The sequence below is a fragment of the Megalobrama amblycephala genome, linkage group LG2, assembly GCF_018812025.1.
Source record: "Megalobrama amblycephala isolate DHTTF-2021 linkage group LG2, ASM1881202v1, whole genome shotgun sequence".
Classification (NCBI taxonomy): Eukaryota; Metazoa; Chordata; class Actinopteri; order Cypriniformes; family Xenocyprididae; genus Megalobrama; species Megalobrama amblycephala.
The window spans coordinates 12,573,368-12,590,330 of record NC_063045.1 but is presented as its reverse complement, the minus strand read 5'-3'; the positions used below and the strand labels follow the sequence as shown (position 1 = coordinate 12,590,330).

At 35.6% G+C, this 16,963-nt stretch overlaps 2 protein-coding genes across 2 annotated transcripts in view; one reads left to right on the top strand and one right to left on the bottom strand.

Moving 5' to 3' along the window:
- The window catches only part of gnav1 (guanine nucleotide binding protein (G protein) alpha v1), a 35,750-nt gene extending 21,652 nt beyond the window's left edge, over positions 1-14,098 (top strand). Inside the window, exons 6-9 of the mRNA XM_048182744.1 lie at positions 4,360-4,489; positions 5,625-5,696; positions 9,416-9,503; positions 13,105-14,098. Coding sequence (XP_048038701.1) covers positions 4,360-4,489; positions 5,625-5,696; positions 9,416-9,503; positions 13,105-13,295 — 481 coding nt within the window. The 3' untranslated portion in view covers positions 13,296-14,098. The remainder of the gene's footprint in view (positions 1-4,359; positions 4,490-5,624; positions 5,697-9,415; positions 9,504-13,104) is intronic.
- A 100-nt stretch (positions 14,099-14,198) lies between these two features.
- Positions 14,199-16,112, bottom strand: npb (neuropeptide B). Its single transcript, XM_048182745.1, has 2 exons — positions 15,808-16,112; positions 14,199-15,154 (listed from the first exon to the last, which is right to left on the bottom strand). Exons 1-2 carry the CDS (start codon positions 16,075-16,077, stop codon positions 15,026-15,028), a joined length of 399 nt encoding a protein of 132 aa, XP_048038702.1. The 5' UTR covers positions 16,078-16,112; the 3' UTR covers positions 14,199-15,025.
- Positions 16,113-16,963: the final 851 nt, after the last annotated feature.

Genomic DNA, 16,963 nt, shown 5'->3' with positions numbered 1-16,963 from the left:
CAGTTGCATTCTAAAAGTTGTAACTTCTTCCTGAGTCTCTCCATCAGTGTCCGACTTACAATGTAACCGTTACTGTGACAATCCTCGTTTTGGCTGCGTGAGATTCTCCAGCTTTGTTGATGTTGAGCAACCGAAGCATGAGCTGTTAAAGCTCCGCCCTCTTTTGGAAAGCGGGCCAGGAGCAGCAGCTCGTTTGCATTTCAAAGGGACACACAAGAGGGGCAAATTTGACAAGCTATGATAAATGATCTGTGGGACTTATAAACTTATATTTCATCTTGTGAAAATGGGTATAATAGGTCCCCTTTAAATAGATTTTTCCAGTGCATTTTTTTACCTTTGTAAATACTTTTCATAATATAAGTAATGATGGTAAAAAATGAAGTGATACTTTTAAATGTTAAACTAAAACGACCAGTAGGTGGTGATAAGACATTGTCTTAATGAGCGAGTAATCGAGTCATTCATTCATTCACTAAGGAAGCAAGTGGCTGTATTTATGAATGAATCATTGAATCATTCAAAGCTGCAGATTCATTTACTAACGAAATGCCGCTGCGTTCCTTGGAGATGCACAACAGTTCCGCTGTGGCTTTAGTTGGAACTATTATTTCGTTGCTATTGTTACACTTTTACAAATGTACATTGTCAAGAATGGCAGTATAATGCAATTTGTGTATATATACTCTGCATGCAGCCTATCATATGCACACTGCTTGTGTGGATGCAGTCAGTTTAGACCGCAAAAGATGAGGTCATTTGATTGGATGTCATGTATTTACAGCATTTTGTCTGTTAGAAATGCATGCTTGGATTTAATATTATTTTAATGTGGGGTAGAATTAAATGAACGGCGAAACAGCATTTTGTTCGGGTACCCCCTCTGTCACCTCAGTGTATCCCAGTTTGGGAACCACTGGTCTAAAAGTAGCTACAACTAGCAGGTTCACTTGGAAAAAAAACTGAGGGGGTTTCTGTTGAACAGACCCTTCTCCAGCTTTGGGATATTGACCGTGTCAATGTGGGTGGCGTCCTCCATCTCACTATCTTATGAAACGTCACCCCTGCATGCCGTTCTGATTAAGCATCGCTCCATTCATCAATATCCTAACTGGCATTATCAGCGTTGAGCACACGTTTGACTTTGATTTGGATGCAAGACTTGTTGCTCGCTATGATGACTTGTCTTGAGTCTGAACTCAAATATCGACAGACCTCCTGAAGGTATATGCTAATTGTCTTTGAAGCAGTGTTATATTAGTATCATTCGGGGTTACTATAGTTAACTAAAGGCCTTTTCACACTTGAAATGGTTAACCCTGGGGCATTCTAAACCCCGGCTAAATGGAATCCTGGGTTATCTTGCTTCACGTTTCACCCAGTTTATAATTTATCTGGGATTAATCCTGGGTATTCATAAACTGACGTTTCACACTGTACATAACTTATCTAAACCCTTCTTAACTCAAATTGTCGCGTTTTCTGTCAGCATTTGACATTTTTCCTCTCAAACATTGAATTTACTGTTTATATACAATGCGCAGCATTTAAAATACATTTTATTTTCAGTTTATTTCAAGTAATATTTTTTTTTTTATGCTTTTATTTTTTAGTTAACGTTTGCTTTGAAGCAAAAACAGTTGGGATATGTGGTTAAACTGTGCACAGTCATAGTAACAATGACTCAAAATGTCGGAATGAAAAAGTTTCAAGTGTCCTCTCAAGTTCAATTTTGCGCAAACATTGGGCAACCAATAAAACGATTGAGAGGTTTCATGGGAAATGTGAGTAATTTTCTGCCTGGCAGCTTTTACCAGTCATTTGAATGTTAATGGAGACATTTACAGCTATGAGATGCCACAGACTGTTTGAGATGGCACAGGAAGATGAGTGTTTTGGCATTTGGTGAAAAGCAACTGTCTTTGTCTATACTTTTTCGTTCGCTTCTTCTTGGGCTCTGAGAGTTGGCTAATTTATTGGCTTCAGTTGAGGGCTTCTGCAATAACATTTATATTGCATTACTTTGCATAATTCTAAATCTAAATTCCCATTGCTTTCCTGACAGTTTTTAATAAAAGTGCATTTACAACATCATAAAAACAAAACAAGATGACTTCACTTAAAAAATGGTTGTGGGATGTAGCGATGTTTGAAATACCCAGTTGGATGCCTATCCATTTAGTCGTCTTTACTGTTTAGTCTGCAAAAATGTCTGTTTTTCAATCTGAAATAGGTTCGGTTTAGTTGTAGTATAGAGCATAAATATTAGCGCATCGACGTTAGGATGAAGGAGACTCCATCATGATTGAGACTTTGTTCATTATAACGCTCTGAAGCAGTGTAGTGCGCATGTTATGTGGAGTAATTGTTTGCTATGTGAAACCAGTTTAGTTCCTCTTGACTTCTAGAGTGAATTAATTCGGTCTGAATAACTTACTGTCAGTCTTCGGCATGCTCCACTGCTCGTCCTTATCGCAGCACTTCACACGCGTCCCACGGCGAAACCTCAAGATCTTTATCATATCACTGGATTCACACCTCACGTTTGAGTTTTTAAGTAAAAGCTATGTATTTATGCTTTAAATTAATTATTTACTTTTACTTTATGAAGTTACATTTATGCTTTTATTTACACATTATGCTTTTTGTTAATTTATGCTTTTATGCATTCATTTATGCTTTATTTGTTAATTTTTTTTTTATTTCTACATTTCTTTAGAAACTAAGTTCTGTAAATCTAAAAAGATAGAGATACTGTTTCTTATGGCCATATGTAAATGTTGCATTATTTGTTTTTCTAATAATGGTTTTGCAGTTCATTTCATATGCAAATTTGATGCTTTGTTCAATATTCAAATTCCTAATTTCATTAACTTGTCGACCGTAATCATTAAAAAAGTGTTTTCTTCTAATGATAATATATGCAATAATTATTGCACAGCTGTTGTCTTAATGTATAGTTTGGACATAAGTAGGAACAACATGATGTCATGGGTGTGTTGGGCAGGAAGTGTCACTGTTTTCATCAGTATCTGATGATGATTTGTTTTAAACAAGTCTAATGAAATCTTCAAACCGAGTTCTTCCCTACGGCTGAAATCTAAATCTGAGGTCGCTTCGGGTCACCCTTCACATCTGAGCCGTAATTAACAGTCTAATGATGTTGAGTGAAACGACTTGCGTTTTGATCAGTGTGTTTAACACGGCATGATTCTCACCTTGTCTGCAGTGATTATGTGGCCACATCAGATCATCTCATAATTAAACAAAGCCATTATTAAACCTTTGTGCTGTTGGAAAAGACGTGACAGCCAAAAAAATATCAGGAAGATACTCTAGGTTTGATTTATTTATTAATTTTTTCGATCGTGTGTGTCTCTCTCTCTCTCTCTCTCTCTCTATCTATCTATCTATCTATCTATCTCTCTCTCTCTCTCTCTCTCTCTATATATATATATATATATATATATATATATATATATATATATATATATATATATATATATATATATATATATATATATATATATATATGAGAGAGAGATAGATAGATAGATAGATAGATAGATAGATAGATAGATAGATAGATAGATAGATAGACGAGAAAATCTACCAGTTTGTCATAGTGTCGACATCAGCTATGTTCATGATTTAATTTGTTTGTATTAGTGTCCCATAAAGCACATATAGATTTCTTTTTTCCATCACATTTGAAGTGTGTGTATTGATAGTTTTGATTTCAGACGTGTGGAGCAATCTTTCCCACAAATATAGTGAAGAGACGGCGCGGGATGAAGTGGAAGGTGGAAAATAAATGTGTGAGAGACTGACTGTTCACGGTCTTCTCACTTTACACACGATTGTCTGAAGACAAGAAACACTCTCTGAAAGCAACCACTCGCCTTTTCCAGCTCTTTTTAGATGTGCTTCAAAAATAGACGTGAAGAGGAGAAACCTGTAATGAAATGTCATGTTTTGGGATGTTATTTTATTTTGACACATCTTTGCTAACAACTAGCTAACAAGCTAACTCTTTTTAGTGTTGTGATCTAAATCACTGTGAGGGGAAATTTGGAGGAGCTTGTTAATTCGAGAGACTCATTTGATGGCATCAGTAATAGCCCATTGGTCTGTTTTTCACATGTTTGTATATGTGTCGCTAGTAGCAGCATATTAGCATAACAAATGCAACACTGTTTGTAAAAGTCAGCATTAAAAGTGATGTTCAAAATCCATTGTGCTTTTGTAACATGATGTATTTCCCAAGGTAAATTGCACATGTGTTTACTTTAAAGTGTTTTTGTGCCATATTGAGGTGTTTCTTTTTCCACTGAGGACCTTTTGTCTATCTCTCCACAGAATGTATGACGTTGGAGGCCAGAGGACGGAGAGGAGAAAGTGGATCAGTTGTTTTGAGGATGTGAGGGCCGTGCTGTTCGTTGTGTCTCTGAGTGGATACGACATGACGCTAGTGGAAGATCCATCTATGGTGAGAGAACGTGTCATTTTGCGTTCACCTACTACATCAAACAGAAGATGTTACTGAACACTGATCACCATGGTGTTATTTAAAGCTGAAGTATGCATTTTTCGATGGTAAAAATGGTATGCTTGTATTTTTTAAGTATTAATTAACAGTAATATGTTATACATAAATTCTAAATTATGTTTTCATACACTGCTTCTGGAAAATTCTATAGGGGTTCTTTCACTATACGTTTTTGTAACCGTTTAAAAAAATTATTTGGATTTTAAAATTAAACATTTTAATCAATTATATTGATGTATTTTTTAAAGAACTCCCTGAAAAGTGTAATTGTAAATACTGAAAACAACATTTACTTTTATGCATTTAGCAAATACTTCATTTGAATATTTTACAGTATTCATTTAATGTAACATTCTAAAACTAAAATTTAGTAAGACAACAATAAGCATCATTACTATATTTTTATAAAATGTTTCCAAAAGCTATTTATTAATATAATGCAATAATGTAAGCGATATATTATATTTGGATTACAAGTTTATTTTAGCACATTTTTTCCACATGCCAGTATTTTCAGTTTTGCTTTAAATTAATTTGTTTAGGTTTGCTGTTTATAATAAATGTTGTTTATAATGAATGCCACTATAATTTTTTTTTAATACTTATATTTTTTAATTCATGTGTGTTTACAGTGTTTATAATGTTTGTAAACATTTTGTTCTATTTACCGGTATTTACATTTATTTCTGAATGTAATACTAAAATGTGACACATCAATGCAACAGATATATATATATATATATATATATATATATATATATATATATATATATATATATATATAATTTTTTTTTTTTTTTTACAGTGCCAATTTGACATGTTACAATTCTGGTATTAATGCTGAAAATAACATAATATTTTACTGTTTTTATTTAATGTACTACTAATGTAACTTTAGTAACACAAAACATTAAATTAGTTTACTTGATGCGAATCTGAGTGTTAATACAACACACATTGTTCATACGCACAGACCTCAGCTTTTCAGTCGCCTCTCGTATATGACTTCACGAGAGAGCATCATGGGATCTCATGGGAATGACAGCTCATGTTTTTAATTTGTACTCTTGTTTAGAATCGACTGCAGGAGAGTCTCAAGCTGTTCTCATCAATCTGCAATAACGTCTTCTTCAGAAGTACTTCTATGGTAAGGAACAGCTCAATTATCAGAGAGAGCTCATCCAATCTCATCCCATTAGCTTGAGAGGAGGCAAGTGTCGTCAATCAAGAGACGACGCAAAACGCCCAACACGTGACCCAAAAAAAAACCAAAACACTTTATTTGATGCATACTTGCACACATTAACAAGAGGGATAAAGCTGCATTTGTTAATACTCCATCCATCTATACATGGATGAATGGATGGATGATCTATAGATGGATAGATGATCTATAGATGGATAGATGATCTATAGATTGATGAATGGATAGATGATCTATAGATGGATGAATGGATAAATGATCTATAGATGGATAGATGATCTATAGATGGATGAATGGATAGATGATCTATAGATGGATAGATGATCTATAGATGGATGAATGGATAGATGATCTATAGATGGATAGATGATCTATGGATGGATAGATGATCTATAGATTGATGAATGGATAGATGATCTATAGATGGATGAATGGATGGATGATCTATAGATGGATAGATGATATATAGATGGATAGATGATCTATAGATTGATGAATGGATAGATGATCTATAGATGGATGAATGGATAAATGATCTATGGATGGATAGATGATCTATAGATGGATGAATGGATAGATGATCTATAGATGGATGAATGGATGGATGATCTATAGATGGATAGATGATCTATAGATGGAATGGATAGATGATCTATAGATGGATGAATGGATGGATGATCTATAGATGGATAGATGATCTATAGATGGATAGATGATCTATAGATTGATGAATGGATAGATGATCTATAGATGGATGAATGGATAAATGATCTATAGATGGATAGATGATCTATAGATGATAGATGATCTATAGATGGATGAATGGATAGATGATCTATAGATGGATAGATGATCTATAGATGGATGAATGGATAGATGATCTATAGATGGATAGATGATCTATAGATGGATGAATGGATAGATGATCTATAGATGGATGAATGGATAGATGATCTATAGATGGATGAATGGATGGATGATCTATAGATGGATAGATGATCTATAGATTGATGAATGATAGATGATCTATAGATGGATGAATGGATAGATGATCTATAGATGGATGAATGGATAGATGATCTATAGATGGATGAATGGATAGATGATCTATAGATGGATGAATGGATGGATGATCTATAGATGGATAGATGATCTATGGATGGATAGATGATCTATAGATTGATGAATGGATAGATGATCTATAGATGGATGAATGGATAGATGATCTATGGATGGATAGATGATCTATAGATGGATAGATGATCTATAGATGGATGAATGGATAGATGATCTATGGATGATAGATGATCTATAGATGGATGACTGGATAGATGATCTATAGATGGATGAACGGATAGATGATCTATAGATGGATGAACGGATAGATGATCTATGGATGGATAGATGATCTATAGATGGATGAATGGATAGATGATCTATAGATGGATAGATGATCTATAGATGGATAGATGATCTATAGATGGATAGATGATCTATAGATGATGAATGGATAGATAATCTATAGATGGATAGATGATCTATAGATGAATGAATGGATAGATGATCTATAGATGGATAGATGATCTATGGATGGATAGATGATCTATAGATGGATAGATGATCTATAGATGGATGAACGGATAGATGATCTATGGATGGATAGATGATCTATAGATGATGAATGGATAGATGATCTATAGATGGATAGATGATCTATAGATGATGAATGGATAGAAGATCTATAGATGGATAGATGATCTATAGATGAATGAATGGATAGATGATCTATGGATGGATAGATGATCTATAGATGGATAGATGATCTATAGATGGATAGATGATCTATAGATGGATGAATGGATAGATGATCTATGGATGGATAGATGATCTATAGATGGATGAATGGATAGATGATCTATAGATGGATGAATGGATAGATGATCTATGGATGGATAGATGATCTATGGATGGATAGATGATCTATAGATGGATAGATGATCTATAGATGGATAGATGATCTATAGATGGATGAATGGATAGATGATCTATAGATGGATGAATGGATAGATGATCTATGGATGGATAGATGATCTATAGATGAATGAATGGATAGATGATCTATAGATGGATGAATGGATAGATGATCTATAGATGGATGAATGGATAGATGATCTATGGATGGATAGATGATCTATAGATGGATGAATGGATAGATGATCTATAGATGGATGAATGGATAGATGATCTATGGATGGATAGATGATCTATAGATGAATGAATGGATAGATGATCTATAGATGGATGAATGGATAGATGATCTATAGATGGATGAACGGATAGATGATCTATGGATGGATGAACGGATAGATGATCTATAGATGGATGAATGGATAGATGGATATTTGAATGGATGGATGGATGGATGGATGGATCTATGGTTGGATGAATAGATGGAAGGATAAATAAATATTTTAATAATTTTCAATAAATTTCGATACAACATTTACCACACACACACACATAGTAATTTTTGTAATAATGGTAAAAATAACATTTTCAAATGTTTTCAGATGTTTCTTTGATTCAGTGATTGGACATGTCTTTAGTGCTGCTACTAAAGTCTGCAATGATTTTAGCAATTTAACACTAAAGTTTCTACGTTAAAGGTTTTAATCAAATCTGAATGTATTTACTTTTCTAATGCACTTTCTGGTGTTATTTTTGGTTAGTTTTTAGTTTATAGTAGTTTTTGATAACTTGCTCCGCCTCTGAAACGACTTTCCATTTCTGCTGACATCATCAAGCCCTCTAATTTTTAACCCCTCCCCTGCATTCTGTCATAGGCCTGTTTTCACAATCTAATCAATTCCACTTAATAATAATTCTTTCCTCTTCAAATAAAAATCAAATACACCACAATGCCGAAATCTTTTTGTGCTGACATTAACGTTACGTCACCTGTTAGCCCGATGTCAGGGAGTTCTTCTCAACTTCTGGACCTCAGTCTCATTATAAACTCTGTTGTACGACTCGATCGATCACCTGATGAAAGAGTCTGTGGTTCGTTCAGACGTTTCATTCGCCGATTACTGTAGCTTGCTTTGGTAACCCCGTAACATCTTCCCTCGTAATTACGGCCCACGTCGTCGGTTAGCCCAGACTTTGTTATAATTGCCCATGTCGTTTGGTAATTAAACTAGCAGGCGTATTTTAGGTCGTCCCCGTGGGTGACGGTGGTCCTCTTGTTTTCTGTCTATTTATCGTACGCCCTCCGTAAACCTCTTCCTGAGTAATGAGGTGCGCTAACTGCCCTTGTTAAGATGCGTTTTATAGCCACGTTAGTCATACTCTGCTGTTTTGAAACGCTGGGCATAATCATTACTGGGCCAAGTTGTTAATTAAGCCATTATAGTGAGCCACACTCGCTGTTTTCTCTCTCTCTCTGTCATCTTTTGTGGACACCGAGGTATTAATCATTTTATTTTGTCAAGTCGGTCTTTGTAACCACGCACACACAACTTTCTTCTCAAAGACTTTCCATAGCTGATGTATTTGACTAATCGATACTTGTCCTAAATGATTGATTTTACAGAGCGACTGGTTGATGGGTGTTGTCCGTCTCGATCCAGAGTGACGTGTAAGCGTTTCTCCTTGTTTTGCAGATATTATTCATGAACAAGATTGATCTTTTCCAAGAGAAGATTCTCCACTCCGGGCGTCATCTGCGGCATTACCTTCCCCAGTTCAGAGGTGAGAGACGGATCTGTGATTTACAGATGAATCCCGCTTGTTCCCTCTGCTGAATGCTTGAAGAAAGTGTAATGTTTACTTCAGCTGCTCACAGAGCTTCATTTGTTGACTCATTTCCTTTATTAAAGCAGAGAGTTGGCAAGCATTTCTGTCTTCAACTGCTCCCAAACATCTTCTTTATTTCATTTGTTGGTTTATTGTCTTTCTTTGATTTAGTTGTTAGTTTCATTTGTTAGTTCTCTTTCTTTTGTTTGCTTGTTGGTTATCTTTTGTTCTTTCTTTCTTTCTTTCGTTTGTTTGTTCTCACTTTTGAACATTCATTTGTTTTTTTCCATTTTTTTTTGTTTATTCCTTTTGTGTCATTTGTGCTTTCTTTGTTTATTTGTTCTTTTTATGTTCTTTCATTCATTACATTCTATTTTGTTCATTGTGTTTTGTTTATTCATTTTCTTTTTTCCAATTCTTTCATTATTTTGTTCCTCAATTTTTTTCCTTCTATTTGTTCTTGTTCTTTTTGTTAGTTTGTTGTCTTTATTTGTTTATTTTCCTTTGTTCATTCAGTTGTTTGTTTCATCATTCATTTTCTGTTTTTTGTTAGTTTGTCTGTTTGTACATTCTCTTCTCGTTTTTTTGTTCTCTTTTTTTGTTTATTTTTTATTTACTGACAATTGTCATTTTGTCTGCGTGAGATTCTCCAGCTTTGTTGTTGTTGAGCAACCGAAGCATGAGCTGTTAAAGCTCCGCCCCCTTCTGGAAAGGGGGAGGGGAGCGGCAGCTCATTTGCATTTAAAGGTGCCCTAGATTATGTTTTTAAAAGATGTAATATAAGTCTAAGGTGTCCCCTGAATCTGTCTGTGAAGTTTCAGCTCAAAATTCAGCTCTTAATTTTTTTAACTGCCTATTTTGGGGCATCATTATAAACGCGCTGATTTTATGCTGCGGCCCCTTTAAATCCCGTGCTCTCCGCCCACAGAGCTCGCGCTTGCCTTGAACAGTGCATAAACAAAGTTTACACAGCTAATATAACCCTCAAAATGGATCTTTACAAAGTGTTCGTCATGCATGCGGCATGCATGCGTCGGATTATGTGAGTATTGTATACCGTTATATTGTTTACTTCTGATTTTGAATTAGTTTGATAGTGTTCCGTGGCTAACGGGTAATGCTACACTGTTGGAGAGATTTATAAAGAATAAAGTTGTGTTTATGAATTATACAGACTGCAAGTGTTTAAAAAATGAAAATAGCGACGGCTCTTGTCTCCGTGAATACAGTAAGAAACGATGGTAACTTTAACCACATTTAACAGTACATTAGCAACATGCTAACAAAACATTTAGAAAGACAGTTTACAAATATCACTAAAAATATCATGTTATCATGGATCATGTCAGTTATTATTGCGCCATCTGCCATTTTTCGCTATTGTTCTTGCTTGCTTACCTAGTCTGATTTGGTTGTGCACATCCAGACATTAATACTGGCTGCCCTTGTCTAATGCCTTTTATAATGTTGGAAACGTGGGCTGGCATATGCAAATATTGGGGGCGTACACCCCGACTGTTACGTAACAGTCGGTGTTATGTTGAGATTCGCCTGTTCTTCTGAGGTCTTTTAAACAAATGAGATTTATATGAGGAGGAAACAATGGAGTTTGAGACTCACTGTATGTCATTTCCATGTACTGAACACTTGTTATTTAACTATGCCAAGATAAATTCAATTTTTCATTCGAAGGCACCTTTAAAGAGACACACAAAAACGGTGTGTTTTTGCTGACACCCAAATAGGGGCAAATTTGACAAGCTATAATAAAATGATCTGTGGGGTATTTTGAGCTGAAACTTCACAGACACATTCAGGGGACACCAGACTTAAGGCCTGTTCACACCGGGACGAATATCGCGTGCGATTTTCGCTGACGTTTAACGTCTCGTGACTAAACAACGGGAGCCAATGTGAGTGTGCACACCGACGTGAAAAACGCGAGGCGTAAAAGCGTCGTTTTTTTTAAAAAACGCCTTGGGTTCGTTTTTTTGGTTTGACGCGCCGCGTTAAAAACTGGCCGACCAATGAGATTGGTGCTTTTGTTCATGTGCCTGGAGCTGCTGAAGTTACAGTAAAACACGACTTGGTGGCGCTCAAGCACAAGACGACGAAGAGAAAGTAAGTAGACGAGGAAGACCCCTACAAACTATCCCTGCGTCTCAAACAGCTCCCTAGCTTCCTAGGTCGTGTATCAGTGTACCATTTAAATGAATGTGGCCGACTCTCTGATCAGTGCCCTGACTAGTGAACTAGGGAGCTGATTGAGACGCACTCTATGGGTGCTCTGCCAGTTCTTGGCCATACCAATAGATGTGTATTATTTCTGTATTTTTGCTGTTTTTTTTCTTTTACATTCAAGAAATATAGTTGAGAATGTCTATTTCATAAATGTTTATTTGCACTACTGTTTCTGACTACCATCTCTCATATATGCCATATAATATCTGCATTTTTATCTTCTTTAACTTTATTAATATCATAAATATGTTTATTTGCACTACCGTTAAGCACAAGCGCCACATACTGTCAGGGAGTGAATTTGCACGTTCACTCTGCGCATCGCCAGTGAAAATCACTTGGGTGTGAACACAAAAAACGTCTCAAAACGCTGGCGATAAACGCGTGCGATATTCGTCCCGGTGTGTACAGGCCTTTATATTACATCTTGTGAAAGGAGCATTATAGCTCCTATTTGCTTCATTCTTTTTCATTTACTCTCTTTTGTCTGTTCATTCTTTTTCAATTGTTTGTTTTATTAATCATTTGTTTGTTCACTTTCTTGTTAGTTCATTCATTCAGTTTATTCTGTTTTCTTCTCGTTTGTTTTTTCTTTCTTTCTTTCTTTCTTTCTTTCTGACTCTGTCGTCCACTATCACCGTCCTTCCATTAAGACTGAATCCACCGTGTCTCTGTGAGTTTGTAGTTTGGCGGTCTAATCAGCTGGAATGGATCCTGTAGTTTTTACCTCAGGGAGAAAAGGTCAAGACGGATGAGGCTGGAAATTTCTCGCATAACATTGTCTTCACTCTCCCTCCCCCTCTTGTATATGACAAAGTTCATCTCGATTCGGATAGAAGATTACAATAAAACCTTTTTACAACTACATTTCACCTGGCATCAGGCATCATGCAAATGTCAATTATGCATCGAAGGTTTAGAGATTGATCTCCCGTTCATCAGTCCTACCGTTTGGAGAAGATCTCGTCAGATATGCATAGACTGATTTCATTTCTTTTCTACTGGGGAAAACTCAATTACATCCACTTCACAAATCTTCTCTCAGATGAACAGTGTTTCTTGTTAATGCATAATACATCAGAAATTGATGTTTTTGTAGTGCTCTCCTGTTTTGTTTTTCTGAACATGATTCATGTTGCTATATGTTTTGAAACTGCTGACTTGATACTCCTTAGAGAAAATACTGTTAGCAACCTTAGCAACGGAAAACTTATCAAGTGTATATATAATGCATTTATATTACAGTTTTTACTGTAAATAAATGTAGCCTTGGTCTTCTTTCAAAGAAGTGAACTCTGTGTGTTTTTGTTCACAGGTGCCGACTGTGATGTGGACGGTGCCGCCCGGTTCATCGCCGCCATGTTTGTGTCTCTCAACGCCACGCCCAGCAAGCTCATCTACCATCACTTCACCACAGCCACCGACACCTCCAACGTGCAGGTAGTTTTCCAGGTCGTCATGGACACCATCATCAAGGAGAACCTGGAGGCTGTGTCTCTGCTCTGAGTCCAGAACGATTCTCCTTTAAAAGCTGAATAAAGACTCATGGATGATGCTGATGCTATTTATTATATATGATGCTCTGATATTAATCAGAATGGAGCGACTGCACACTTTTCATGTAGCAATAACCGAATTTATGCTTCTCTTACTTAAACACCAACTGACAGAATGACAAAATATTTAATAACTGTCCTGTATAATAATCTCAATCAGATGTTACGCTGTGAAAGTGTATAATATGGTTTTTTTAATATGGACAGTAAATTGTACTGTCCTGGGAGGTCAAGTTGCTCATTCATGCATCCTATAATTTTCCATCTGACATCGCTTCCTGTGTGTACGTTACCATGGTTAATAATGACTTATAAAATAACCTTTTCTCCTTGTGTAAATCTTTGTTCAACATGGTCTGTTCAGAGCTCGAACACCCTGTCAGTTCATTTTTTTTTATTTTTTTTTTGCATTATGAATCATGTTTTGCTTTTGACTCATTGGTGATGCAAGGCGTTGCACTTTTATAGTTCCATAATTCAATCTGAAATGGTTTTGTTGCACCAAAGTGAGCCACACATCTATATGAAGCATAATCATACCTGTAGCAATTGCATATGGTTTTGTAAATACATTTGAAATCATGTTACTTTACCATTTTTCCCATTTATTCATTGATATTCCATTGATGGATGTATTTTTGCTATTTAAATGCCGTATTTCGCTTTTCAAAAGCATTTGAGTTACACTTTTGTAAATGCAAACAAGCCACTGTGAATATAAACGTAATTAAAAACTAACATATATGTATTTGATATTGTTTCGTGCTGATTTCCCACGCACAATGAATGGTGTAAAACAAGTCATTTTCATATTTTCTCAATGCAAATGCACAACACAAACATGCACACAATGAACGGTATATCTTTCAAGTTTAATAAAATAAAGAAAACATCTTTGAAAGTTTTTGCTCATAACAGCGAACTCTTTTTATGAACATGTAATACATCTGGAAGAAGGTACAGGAGACGGGTGGGCGCGAGGGAGAACAGATCGAACAGAAAATACCTCTGTTTTATGTCTTGTTTTATTTATAAATTTAAAGCAGCGAACTTCACATTGTGTGAACCAGGGGTGCTCAAAACTGCTCTCCGAGATCCATTTTCCTGCAAAATACAGCTGAAACTGTGTGTTCACACTGGAAGTGAATTGAATTTGGTTTGACTTCACTTTTTCGCATTCGCTATATACTAAACCAATATCTGCCTGGCTGATTTCACTTCATTTAAAAAATTATCAATTTTTTGTGTGTCGCAAAACAGCATTTTTAACGGATGTGCGAGGCTTTCCTCGGCTTTTTTAGCCGTACAAAACAGCTCGTTATGCTGCTCGATATTCAAACTGGTATTATTTGAATGTATTGTCGTAGTTATAAACGCACTGTTTTGTTGCGCACATAGTTTTGCCGTTTACCTCACTAGTTATTTACCTATAGCGGCTAGTCCCGCACGTTCACAGAAAATAATAGATTTAGAATATAAATTGCAGTTTAAAAATGATTAGCATCGCTAGAGAACTAAACATCGCAGGAAAGCAGATCTTCGGGAGCAGCGCTGAACATCCCTGGTGTAAATCAAGTAAACATTCAATGTCAACAGCGCGCCTCACTGCCTTGGCTGTAAATACTCCTGAAATGAAGAGACTTTGGGTCGGGGAGGGAGAGAGAGAGAGACGGGTTCCGCTCAGGAGGTGAAGCAGTCCAGCGAATCGAGCGAGAGAAACACGTCTGCTTTGCACCGAAACGTGCTCGAACCGTCCTGAACCAGCTCACAGCTCTGTAGGTTTGGAGAAATGTCCTTTACGCAGATGGCCTGAGGGGAAAAACGGCACAGTAAACCTTAATGGAAGTTACATGTTAAGTACATGCTTTTTTAAAATAAAGAAAACAGACAATAAAGATGTCAAAGAAAATATTTTTTCTAGATAATTTAAGATATTTTTAGATTTTATATATATATATATATATATATATATATATATATATATATATATATATAAAGAATGCACAGTAACAAAGTACATTTTTTTTTAAATCTTAATATTTACATTTACATTCAAATGTTCAGGAATGTTCTGAATATATAGGCTATTCATATTTGAATGCACATGAACTATTGATTTGTTATGCTTTGTTAATTGATCACTTTAGTGATAAGTTTTGCAAATATATACGAGACAAATCATGAAACTGTTTAATGTAACTTCATACATATACATAATTGGATGCATATTGCATCCTATATAACTATATTATATAATGTTTATTAATTTTATAAGACTTATTTAATTGATAAATTGTGTTATAAAAAATGAAATGACGTTTACAAATATTTTATAAACTAAATAATGAAAAAACTTTAATAAACTGCATATTGTGTGTATGTATGTATATACAATATTATCTTCTTTTGTTATCTAAAGTAGGCTATATGTAATAAAACATGTTTTTGATGAAATAATTTACCATGTTTTTAAGGACTGGCGTTTGTCTGCTGCTGAGGTCGGGTATCACGCTGTTGGAGACGCCGGGGGTCTCGCCGCTGTCCAGCGCTGATTCGCTCTCAGATCTGCGCACATACGGCGACCTCCGGATCCCGGACAGCAAACCCGAGGCTCTCCCGACGGAATAGTAGCTCGGCCCGGTGGACTGCTTGTACCAGGCGTCTGTAGGATGGCTAGAGATGAGGATGGAAACAGCCACGAACACCAGCACGGATCTGACGGACCTCTCCATTGCGCACTTGACCCAAACGTGTGTTTTGATCTATGATGCCTCGTAGCTTTTGGATTGATGTTCTCCACATCTGGAGTTTATATATATACCCCTCGGAGTCGTGATCTCGTTCGTCATTCCTCACTAGATGATTCATATTTCCGGCCAATAGGATTGATTTGCGCGTCTTTGCGCGTTTGGAGACGGTTGGGGAGACTTTAACGTCAGGTAGATGTGATGTATGACGGGACAATATTGTTTCTCTGTCACCGAGCCTGTCTATGTTGATCAATAAACGTCTTTCTGGCGTCACTGCACAAATTAAAAAAGAGAAAATCCCGTGCGTAAAGACGCACATACGCATTAACCAGAAAAAAGGATCAGTATCCAAGTATGTTTAATACTTGCTATAAATTTGAAGGGACTTGAATAGAGTAGAATAGAATAATTTAATAGAAGAATTCTAAGTGCACAGAATCTGAACGTAAAGTCTCATTAATGAATGATTTGAATATTGACTTATTGACTGCTCTGTAATTACACATTTGGATAACTGTTTTACCATGTTGTCAGATTTATAAATTTAAATTAGAGAGCGCTTCGAATGTAGCATTTGTAGAAAATTATTATAGAATTATTTGTAGAAAAAACATGTTTAATTTTGGTAAAGGTACAACAACAATAATAAATATAGGATAATATTTGAATAATAGTAATAATACAAAAATATTTTAAATACAAAAATGTAATTTTGAAATATTGTTCGTTAGGTATCTGAGATAAAATTTAAACAAGAAGCCGAAAAAGTTGTGTATACATATAAAAATAATAATAAAGAGGTAAAAATAACATTTGTAAATAACATTAATCTGTGATGGCCTAAAATGAAACATTTAAATGGAGTCTT

Coding starts and splice junctions, on each gene's coding strand:
- npb (XM_048182745.1), bottom strand. CDS start 16,077: ATGGAGAGGTCCGTCAGATCCGTGCTGGTGTTCGTGGCTGTTTCCATC. Junction 15,155..15,807: donor CGCCAGTCCTTAAAAACATG/GTAAATTATTTC, acceptor TTTTCCCCTCAG/GCCATCTGCGTAAAGGACAT.